At 28.4% G+C, this 12,438-nt stretch overlaps 1 protein-coding gene across 1 annotated transcript in view; it reads right to left on the bottom strand.

The window, feature by feature from the left end:
* Nucleotides 1-171: 171 nt before the first annotated feature.
* LOC111622669 (ectopic P granules protein 5 homolog) overlaps nucleotides 172-12,438 on the bottom strand; it is a 42,247-nt gene continuing 29,980 nt past the window's right edge. Inside the window, exons 9-13 of the mRNA XM_023365089.1 lie at nucleotides 7,607-7,763; nucleotides 7,369-7,512; nucleotides 3,538-3,680; nucleotides 822-973; nucleotides 172-261 (exon numbers count right to left, since the gene is read on the bottom strand). Of these exons, the coding sequence (XP_023220857.1) occupies nucleotides 172-261; nucleotides 822-973; nucleotides 3,538-3,680; nucleotides 7,369-7,512; nucleotides 7,607-7,763 (686 nt within the window). The remainder of the gene's footprint in view (nucleotides 262-821; nucleotides 974-3,537; nucleotides 3,681-7,368; nucleotides 7,513-7,606; nucleotides 7,764-12,438) is intronic.

The following is a 12,438-nucleotide window of genomic DNA, read 5'->3' as shown; positions in this document are numbered from 1 at the left end:
ATGATNTTAAAATTTTGAATATTTATTAATAGATATTTTATAATCGATTTTTAAAATAAATTTATATTTTCATTCAATAGAATAAAATTTGTATAACTGATGGAATTCATCATTTTGTCTGAATCATGCACACACTACACAATCTTTTGCTTGGCTTTTCAGCATGCCCAATTATGATGTCAGAAGAGCAAGAATGAGTAATTTTTTGACAGGTTTTAGCACAACTGTGCAACTCCCGTTACACAGTTCAAAAATAAACAACTGGAAGAATAATCAACACAGAATTAATTTTACACTTTATAAAGAAAATTTGACAATGATTATTGTAAATGATTACAAATGTACTTGTATCGTTCCTCAACAAGGTTATAATTAAACAACATTAAGTGAAGACTTGCTTAATTTTCAGAGTCAATTAATGAACAAAAAAATACATTAAAAAAAATAGAATCAAACAAAACAAAATTCAAGCCATTCTCATTAAATCCAAATGTTAAGGTATCTTAAAAATGTTTCTAAAATTTATTTCCTACCATCAATTATCATTATTACCATCAATTACAATTTTATAATTCAAAATTCAATTAATACTGATATATTGTCCAGTGCAGTGGAAGAAAGAGCTCAAAATTCATAACAAAACATATTGTAAAATTATATTTAAATTCTAATTCTATATTGTAAGATTCCAATTGATAAGAAATTAAATATTTTGAAAATGTTTCTAAAATTTCTAAACTAAAATATGATTAACACATTGTTGACTTATAAATAAATATGCATTAAAAGTATTCTGTATTTTTAAAACTGGTGATAATTACCTCAAAAACCACAATTGTTAATATGCAGACATACAATTTTTCATCTTGTTTTCTGGATACAATCATAGTCATTAGTCCATTTACTAAATAAGTAATTTCATTAATCTTCAAATGGCACAATTGCTCTTGAAACATCTCTCTATATTTTAAATCTGAAAATATAAGGTTCAATTATTGTACGATTTTACAAAAACAATTGTTAATCACTTATATTAAAGTACTATATGTAAAAATATGGGAATATTTAGAATGAAAAATTCGTTAAAATTTTGCTACCATTGTCAGTAAATTGTTAAAAAAAATTTTCTTCTAGAAATTAAACCATTTTACCAAATATGATTTTTAACATTGTTGCCACAGTATCACAGTGAATTTTTACTTGTGTTCTACTTGCATCACATACGCTCACAACAAATCCTTTTTTATAATATACTTCATAATTAACATGGCATCTAGAGAGTAACTATAAAGTATGTAGTGGTCTGTTATAAATTTAATATTTATACAAGTACATGACAATACCATGACAAAAACTTAGTAACACAATAAATATATGCTAATAATCTTTCTTTTTAAAAAATTCATAAAATCTGATTGCTTGATTTACTAAATGTCAGTTCTGTTTTATTAAAACAATTTTTTCACAAGCTTTCTTGCTATAGGAAAATAATAGTCAATTTTCATTCTTATTGTGACAAAAAATTTTTGTAAACTGGTACACAAGTTAAAATAAACAGAACCATTTTTGCACAAGCAGCATTGTTCACCATTGATCAATAAAGAAAAATTTCACTTTTTTTATGGTTATTCATTGTCATTTAAAAATGGGACTTTGTATTGCTTCATCTGATTATAAGAAAGGACAAATTGATAAAGTGAAATTGTAAAATCTTTCAAACTGTGAAACTGGTTATCATTTAAACAAAAATAAGTAAGTAATAAGAAATTATTTAAGAAACCTTAAGTGCAGGGGTGGCCAACCTTTTGCATACCTTGCGCCAATTTTTTGACAGACGAGTTCAAATGCGCCATATAACTCGAACACTTTTTATACAGTCTTACGTTCAATATTAGGGGTTGATAAATAGAGATAAGAATAAATCTGCTTCGCTTAGGAAAGAAAAGTGAATAACTTAATCACGCAGTTGAATTAATTAATTTATGATAGTTTATTGAAGCACCAATTTACAATAGTCAACAATGATCTCCTGTACGAGAGNAGCTAACAAGTGAATTGATCAAGCCATTCAGAAAGGTTCTCAAAATTTCCAGATCTTTCTACAAGATTCTTATAATAAACATGACTGGAACTGAAGAGCTTATTTCCAAAGTGAAATATCTCCAGAAAATAGAAATGTTCAAAAACAGCAAATTTTAAATAATTGCTTTAAATGTTAAGGTAAAAACTTAATTACAGTATTAGTACAGAGCTTTATTTTATATTCTTAATATAGGTTCAACAGTAAAAACAATCCTGAGGCAAAGGAAATGGTAGTTTTGGTACTTCAAATCATGGACTTAAACCACTTTGGAACAAACTTGCAGCATTTAAATGGATAATGTAATAAAAACAACAAAAACATGATCAAAAACTTTTAATATATAAAAACAAAATAAAAAACAAAATAAGATACAAAACAAAAATGAAAATCATATGAACCTTGTTCATAACTGAAGGTAATAAAAAACAATGTTAAAATGAATGCTCAATTCATTAAATTACTAAAGCTGCAACAAACTCCAGGCTAGAAAAGTAAAAGAATGTCTTAAAATTATGACTAGTCTGAGAAGTGTTTAGCTTGCTATTAAGAAGTGCAAATACACTGTATGCAAAAAATTCATTGTAAACCTTCACTGAGTAAAAAATCAGGTGGTGATGTGAAAATTTGCAAAATATTATGATATAAACTGACAAATGAAATGACATTTTTGGATTTGAGACCTCCCAAATCCAAAAATGTTAAAAAAAAAGGCAAAAAAATTCTGTGTTTTTTTTGTGTCTTATTTTGCTTAATATCTCAGGATGGGGTAAAGATTAAGAAACAAAATTTGGCTTAATGGCTTGTATATGAGGGACATTGATACTATTAAATTTTGGTGGTTACACAGGTCAAAGGGGCGAGGAAATAAAGGAATGTAATGTGTCATATCTTGAGGGGGGATAGGACTTAAACATTTTATTCATTATTAGCATTTAAACTTTTTGTAAAAAAACTCATCCCTACTCTCAAAATTAAGCTTTTTGTCATTTTATAGTAATTAAAAATATAAAAACTTTTTATAACAAAATCTCATAACAGATTGTGCCCCACACAATTTTATTTATTTTGCTTAATCATATAAAAGGTTTTTTTTTTTTAAATAATAACAACTGGGAAAGTTGTACAACTCATTGCTTGATTTTTTTTATTTTTCTGTATATAAAGGATAAATTGTATTATAAGATTTAAAAGTTTTAGAAAGTATAGAAAATTCATACTTTCAAACATAAATTGTTGCTAGGAAGCTGTCTATATTTATAAGCAATTTTTAAAAAGTAAATAATACTGAAACTGATATAAAACAACTTTTTTCTTAAAGTTAACTAAGATTCTATTAGTTATTAATTTAGCAAAATACTTATTTATTAGCATCTTTAGGTGATCAAATTAACTTATTGTAAATAAGTTAAATTTTATTTTGAAAAATAACTGTTTGAACAGAATTAAGAACTTACCTTGTAACTTAGTAATAATATCTGAATCAGATAATTTATTACTTTCTGTAGAATGCCAGTTAACCATCAACCATGCTATATGCCACATTGTTTCTGGTGATACTAATTCATAAGGCAGCACTAAATATTGCCATGCTTCTTTTCTGTGAATATTAACACAACTTTTTGTTTTATAATGATAGATAATATGCAATTTAAGAGCTACAATTAAATATATGATTTATAATTTTTGATAAAATGAAAAGAAATTAATTGCTAAGAAAAAAATTTCAGAATAAAACATTTTAATCATATGCATATATTTAAAAAATTGCCAAAATTATTCCTGAAAGTGCTTATTAACCAATGCAACATACTAGACCTAATACCACGAAACCTCGATTTAATGGATTTTGGATTTAACAGACAAAATTTCCAGTCTGTACACACATCATATGTGAAAATTAACATCCTGTTAATTTTAAAATGCTTTTTATATGTAATTCACAGAAATTTTTCCAAATCCAAGAGTCACCACTCAAACTGAATTTTCCAAAAAACGTTTGTTTATTTCAAATTTAATAATATATTTGTTTCTTATACAGTCTGAAACTACAGTGAGTACATAAGCAATAACATGTATAAAAAACTTTTCTGTAAGATTAAACTTCTCATAAAATACTTCATTTTAATTTACTTACATAGCTACATTTATGTAAAACAGCTAAATTAATCGTCAATTTTTTACCACACACATTTGGTAAAACCTACTTTATTATATAACACCCAAATTAGTTTGTTAAATAGAGTCTTTACCATATTGTGAATCACTTACAAGTGAGTTATAAGGCAGCTACATGATCAAAGCAGGAATGACTCAGCTAACAAGTGAATTGATCAAGCCATTCAGAAAGGTTCTCAAAATTTCCAGATCTTTCTACAAGATTCTTATAATAAACATGACTGGAACTGAAGAGCTTATTTCCAAAGTGAAATATCTCCAGAAAATAGAAATGTTCAAAAACAGCAAATTTTAAATAATTGCTTTAAATGTTAAGGTAAAAACTTAATTACAGTATTAGTACAGAGCTTTATTTTATATTCTTAATATAGGTTCAACAGTAAAAACAATCCTGAGGCAAAGGAAATGGTAGTTTTGGTACTTCAAATCATGGACTTAAACCACTTTGGAACAAACTTGCAGCATTTAAATGGATAATGTAATAAAAACAACAAAAACATGATCAAAAACTTTTAATATATAAAAACAAAATAAAAAACAAAATAAGATACAAAACAAAAATGAAAATCATATGAACCTTGTTCATAACTGAAGGTAATAAAAAACAATGTTAAAANACAACAAAAACATGATCAAAAACTTTTAATATATAAAAACAAAATAAAAAACAAAATAAGATACAAAACAAAAATGAAAATCATATGAACCTTGTTCATAACTGAAGGTAATAAAAAACAATGTTAAAAAAATTATACTAATTCCAAAAGAAAAAAAAACTTAGTATTTACATAAAAATTATTAATAAAAATCATATTATAATTGTTCTGTCACAGTACCTATTTAGAATCAATCACTTTCTAAATAAGAAAATACTTTTTGTAAAATGTCATTGCAGTATGCCCATCACTTATTCCCAGTTTATTTAAACGTTTCTTCACATCATCTATCTTTTCCTGCTTAAGTTTATTCCCCAATGGTAACAATCAACTAATAGACATGACCATTTTTTACCTCTTTTTGACATTGTATGTTTGCACATTCCCGATCTATCAGAATACTGCTGTTTGCAACAAACATATTTAGAGTTTATTCTGATTACTTTCATTTCAGATACTTTAAAATCCATTTTTTACTTAATGTGTGAATGAATTGCAAGTTTCTAATTACCAAGCTGCCAGTCTTTACCAAACACGTTCTTGTCCTATATGCTGAAAGATTTTATTGTGGTCTTCTGGTTAAAGAAACAGTTCAGTTTTTTTTTAACATTTTGTCCACCCTTCCAAAGGCCTTATCTATGGGTAAACAACTGTGACCCCGCACCGAATATGTAATCTCAAAAATTACACTATACACATCTGAACGTTTACTTAGCATGCTAATAATGTGTAATTTTTGTTTTGTGCGTTGCATCCATCACAAAACAAATTAATTTTTCTTGATTTTTGAATTTTCCTTACAAAGATTTCTACAAAAAAAGTATGAGACCTCTTTCTAGCATATTGACTAAATACTTTTTGAACTTCTTCAGAAAATGTGGTCATTATTAGAGAAAAATTAAGAAAACAATTTAACACAATTGCACTTGCACTAGAAAACAACCATTACTGTGAAATAGTCATGTGACCAAAATACACTTTGTAATTGGCTGTATGGAAATGCAAAAGTTTGGAAATAAATACAAAACAAAAAATGTCAATTTGAAAAGAAAACCAATTTTTTTTATACATTTTTCAACAGAAGAACCACTCATTTCAGAAAAAAAATATTGTAGCACTATAGAGAAGCATATTATCAATGAGTTGGTGCCAAGAACTAAAAAAATAATAATAATAAATGGAGATACGTCATTTTGAAAATAAGCTCTTCACTTTCATCCACCAGTAGGAAAGTGACCATGCAAAGATGTATTATAAACAATTCACAAATACACATCTTTTCATTCTAGCATTAATTTTAATTAACACATTTTCAGCCTTATTAATAGGTCTTCATCACATCTAAAACTAATATAATATATTAGTTTTATTAATTTACAACAAGATCCAAATGATATCAGAACATGTTAAAAAATGTCCCTAATTGTTAAACAACAATCATCAGTGCCAAATCTCTGACTTGAGCAATGTTATTCATTAGTTGAAGTGGATGTCTACCAGAGCATGATTTGTCTCTATACATATATATACATACACTACCTTGTTACACCTGGCATTATTAATCATAAATTTCAAAAATGTATTTAGTAAAACCCATTTTAAGAACATTATCAAGATGCCTACAAACTAATGTCCTCGTAATAGCAAGTTTATAGAAAAATTATTAAAATTAGTTTGGTTTATTTGGTTACGGCAACATGATACGTGGGCAATCTGCCGAGGGGGATGCATCCCACAAAGACTTATGGGAAGCTGGACCCTATTTAAACGAAGAAAACTCAGAAAATTCCACGTGACCATCCTGTTGGCCATGCCCGAACCCACAACTAACTGAGCTATGTGCTACTTGTTGCAGTAATTAAGTAAATATAATATATATATATATTTTTTAAAATTATATCCTTTTCTAATAAGAATTATATTTCAGTTTATTATTTTGCTAAATTTTCTTGCCAATAGATAGCACTATGTGCAAGGCCAGCAAATCAAATGTAGTCAGAAATTAATCGATGTACAGAAATCCAATCAAAATTTTGGGGTGGGATGTATGACATATAAGTTAGAAGTATATCAACGTAACTGTTGAATTTTGTAATAATTGGGTGAAAGGCCTAGGAATGTATAGTGAACAAACAAACATTCTCATTTATATATATAGATTAAAGCAAATAAAATATTATTTTATGACATTATTTTATATCTAAATACTGTAATATAAAACATTTTCTTCATTTTTGTTAATTGTTTAATTTATAAGTATATTAAACAACCCTAAGCTTGACATAAGTTCTTTTCTTCCAGATGATTCTAAATTATTTAAATTATAATTATTAACTTAGATAAGAGATGGTGCCTAATGTCTACCTCTAGTAGCAAATTACTTAGTATTAATTACTAAAAATAGTGGATTTATAACCCGAGTATTTAAGGCGATTGTTTTGCTCTTTTATTTACCTTTTAGAAGTTAAAATGCTGGCAACTGATCTGTATATAAACTGATCAAATTCCACTTGAAGTCTTTTTGTCATTGCTTCATCTACTGATTCATGAGAACTTCTAAAATTCTTCCAATGATAACAAATGTATTTTACTGAATCACTAAAAAATAAATTTAATTATTATTTCAAAATACTGGAAAATTTTTACATCAGATGGAAATAAAAATCATTATAAAAATGTGTGTTCAATATACCTTATATACTGTCCAAGAAGTTTAGAAAAATCACAGTATTTTCTGCATTGAAATGTATTAAAACCTTCACGAAAAATATATATTAACCATGTAACAATGGACAGAAGCTTGACCATTTTTTTTTCTTCAAAATTATCTATTTTGCAAAATTCTTTATCTGAAAATTTGAAAAGTTTTTTAAACTTCTAAATTATATATATATTTTAAATAGTCACACAAAAAATAGAATGAAATATAGAAAGTAATTTTCATTTTTCTACAATATTATTTCTTAGAAATAAACCTATCCTTCGATTTGCAGGGTACTCAATTTGCACAGTTTCACTTTTACACGGCTTTTAAATAAAAACAGAAACTTATTTGTCAAAATCCAAGAGATTGGCTGGGGGATTTAAAGCAGCCAGGGATAGGGCGACTTTACTTTGTAATAATACATCAGGCAATCGTGTTTTGAAGCCTTTATTGATTAATAGTTCTCAAAGACCATGCGCAATGAAAGAAAAGGATTTGGAAAAACTACCTCTGTATTGGCATTTCAACAAAAAAGCCTGGATGACGTGCACAATATTTGAAGATTGGTCCTATAATTGTTTTATACCTGAAGTGAAAAGTTATTTATAAGAAAAAACCTTGAGTTCAAAGTTCTATTGCTTCTAGACAATTCACAAAGCCATCCAATAGACTTACAACATGCAAATGTACAAATTGAGTTCTTGCCTCCCAATACAACTTCATTAATTCAACCTCAAGATCAGGGAATAATTTCTGCATTTAAGGCTTACTACATTAGACGAACCTTTGCAGATATTTTGAAAAAAATTGGATGAAAATCCTTCACTTACTCTACCTGAAGTTTAGAAAAATTTTACAATTTTAAATTGTGTAACAAATGTCACATCAGCCATTGCCAAAATAAAAATGTCAACACTAAATTCTTGCTGGAAAGTCATATGGCCTGAAAAAATAGTCAAAAGAATGGAATTCAACTGAAAATGTTTATGCCAATATCATAGATATAGCTCATTCTATTGGCAACGAGGGATTTAATGATTTCGATATTCCAGATATTGAAGAGTTATTTGAGGATAAGGAAATTTCAAATGCAGATCTTGTGGACTTAGGACTACATCAAGTTCCCAAAAATACTAAAGATAGTAGTTCTGATTATGACAATAATGCAGCTGAAAAATTTTCCGGAAAAGTAATTTCTGAAAGGCTTCGACTAGGTAGAGAACTGCAAGCTTATTTTTTGGACAGATATCCTGATACTGAGAGAGCATTGAAATTCCAAAAAACACTAAAAAATGCCCTCAGTCAATATGAAGAAATAAGAATATCTGCCAAAGTAAGCAAATGCTGATCACTGATTTCATACTATCTAAAACTAAATCAACTTTTATTAATTAACAAAGTGGAAAATGTAGCCAACATCTCAGTTAGTGAAGTAGTACCTATGGGAAACATTGATGAATTTTCTGTTAGTAACTTGGATAGTGATGTTACACCAGCCTTACCAAAGAAAAGAAGAATTCCAGCTTTACAAAGCTCTGAAGAAGAGTAAAGACTGATTTTTATTTCTGTTTTTTAAATTGTAGTTGTTATGAAGGTTATTTAAGTTTAAATTCTTTTATTGTTTTTATGTGTATGCAACACTGTTAATTTGTATTTGTTTTTTTACTTATTTTTTTTTTATACCATATTCGGTGTTAATGTTTATGTTTTTGATTTTCAAAAATAAATTGAAAAAGTATTGTACATGTAAGCATTAAATTGCCTTTAAAAATTAATAAACTCATCCTTATCTCATTTTACGTGGTTATAAAGAACATATCCTCAACTTTCCCTTGCCTTCTTTAGATCAATTTACACAGTTTACAGTTTAATTGAACATATCCTTCTATTTTGTATGAATTTGGTATCTCGTTTTACACAGTTTCGGTTTGCATAATTTTTCTAGGAACATATCTACTGTGTAAATCGAGGGATGAGTGTATTAAACTTTTTGTATGCAAATAATATCACTATACTTTTGTCCCAGCCAGGGATATAGATTTACATGTTAAGGAATTTGGTTAGTTCAAAATGCGGCTACTTTGAAATTTCAAGTGAAAATTCTGTCCAAACTTTGATGTGCATATGTTAACTCGTTCATTTAGATCAAAGTGCCTCCATACTATAAGAGAACAATAAACCAACAACAACTCTAATCTGGTCAATATGTCTTTGCTTTTATAATAACATTTTCAGATGTCACCTTACCAATAGAATGCCTTTTTTTCTCTTATCTCATAAAATACAGCTGGGTTTTAGAATTGCAACATTGGGCTATAAGTAGCAGATTGAGATATTTGTAGGGCTCTAGGATACTACATTTGGCCAACTTACCACTTTTTGGGTTACTTTTAAAATAATTTGGGCTACATTTTGAGGAATTCTGCTTTGCTTTTTATAAAACCTATCTGGCAACTGTAAGGTTCTCACTGGACACATGCTGTTTACCTGCAGCTTATTTATATTATTATTACCGTTATCATTATTAATTAATTAACGAAAATAACTTTCTGCTATATAGTTATTTTCAGTTTGCTTAATAAATTACATCAGTTACATGGCATTGGCAAACTGTGTAGAAATACGTAAATCTTGGATAATTTGAAACTTGATAATTTGAAGTTGCAATTATTTTGTCCCTTAAATTTCAAACTAACGAGAATTTCCTATATGTGTGATTCTCCTCCTGTGTAACAGTTCATAGTCACACTGATGCAGTGCTGCTCGATAGTAACTGATTAACACCTGAGAAAAAACTAATTTTTGCTGCCTCTATTTCCAGAATGGTTGCCAATAGAAAACAGTTCAAGCGCTGGCATGCTTATATGAACATTTAATAAACAACTTTCGTGTACATTTACTGCATTCGGCTTATTATTATTTATTTATTTTTCTGTCCTTTTGAACATTTTTGACCCCTCATTTTGCCACACTTTCACTTTGCCACTTGAGGCAGTCACCTCGTCACCTCACCCTTCGCACCTGAATGTACTGATGGATTTTGTATATTTGTCAGTCAGTCAAAGTAACATCTATTTTGATTACTAAAGAAAAATCTTTATTTACATAAATTTTTTAGGCTGCAATTTGAAAAAGTATAATATATGTAAGCTCTATATATCATACTAGCTTTTGCCCGCGGCATCGCTCGCGTTAAGAAGTATTATTATTAATCAAACACAAAACAAAACAAATGCCAAATACAAAGCAGAGTCTATAACCAAAACTACTAAACCAAAACAAAGCAAATGCAATCCAAAATATGCCACGAAAAGAACAGCCAAAATCATCAAATATAATCCGCTAGAAATATTTAGGTATAGTATATACTATTAGATACAGCGGCCACTCATCATCGGGTATATGTAACTCAGTGAAAACAACGATAGCGCGTTTTAAAATACTACTAACGCCATCTATTGTCAACATTTAGAACTAAAAATTATTTTGTTCGTCTTAATTTATTCGTTCATCCCCTATTTTATCCCCTTAGGGGTGGAATTTATCAAAATCCTTTCTTAGGGGATGCCTACGTCATAGTAGCTTTATGCATGCAAAGTCTCAGCCCGATCGGTTTAAAATTGACAAAGTTTCATACAAACTTTCATCCCCTATTTTATCCTCTTGGGGGTAGAATTGATCAAAATACTTTCTTAGCAGATAACTACGTCATAACATCTACCTGCATGCCAAATTTCAGCCCAATCCGTCCAGTGGTTTGGGCTGTGCGTTGATAGATCACTATGTCAGTCACCTTTGAGTTATATATATTTAGATAACAGATGTTATGGCTGCAAATTAAATTTTATTCTACTTTAAATTCTGACTATAGAAACATTCCTTTGAAGACTGCAGAAGTTATTATTGCTACTAAGTGTGACTTAGTCTTGAAAAAACACTAGGCTTCTACAGTAATTAGATCCTTTAATTTAAAATTTTAATTAACAAGAAAAAATTTTATACTTGTAGAATAATTCATTAGCATCAAACCAGGTTGAATGTCTTGTTTTTATGTAAGAGAAGAAAATATGATATACTGAGGATTTACATACATGATTAATGAATGTATTGTTGCCTATTATTATTATACCAAATGATTGAAACATGATTGCATAAAAACGGACTAAAAATATTTTATAAAGATATTAGAATTATTAAACAATAATAATTTTAGAACACATCATATTAACATCAAAATCTTTGCCAAGGTGGGAGGCACTGTCAACTTCCTCCTATAGGTTTATGAGTTTCATAGCATTTTGTCTATTAGTATTTGTGTAACTGTTGATTAACAACTGAGTGAATTTTAAAACGTGTAACATTAAAAAAACAAAAAACTGGCATTAAATTCTGTTGGAAACTTGGAATAAGCAGTGTAGAAATGTTTCAAATGCTGCAAAGAGCCTTTGGGAATGCTACTATAAATTTAAAAATGGCCAAACATTGACTAAAGATAATCCAAGGCCAGTAAGACCTTCAACGGACACCACATACAAAAGAAGACATCATTTCCCAACTATAAGTTAATCATCAAATCACTATGCAAGAACTAGCGAAGAACTTGAAAATCTCATTTGGTACATGCCAATTGGCATTGCAGAAACTGTGATACTTAACAACTTATCAGAAACATAACTGGAGACATTGTAAAAGTTCTCTTTGAAAAAGATGAAACAGAAGAAAACTGTTTGAAATCAGTCATAACAGAAGATAAAACAAATTTACTGTTAAAATCTGGAAATGAAGCAAGCATAAGTGATTCAAATGTTAAGATAATGATA

Source organism: Centruroides sculpturatus, unplaced genomic scaffold (assembly GCF_000671375.1).
Source record: "Centruroides sculpturatus isolate CEXI.00-Female unplaced genomic scaffold, Cexi_2.0 scaffold340, whole genome shotgun sequence".
NCBI lineage: Eukaryota > Metazoa > Arthropoda > Arachnida > Scorpiones > Buthidae > Centruroides > Centruroides sculpturatus.
This window is presented reverse-complemented; position numbering and strand designations above follow the sequence as displayed.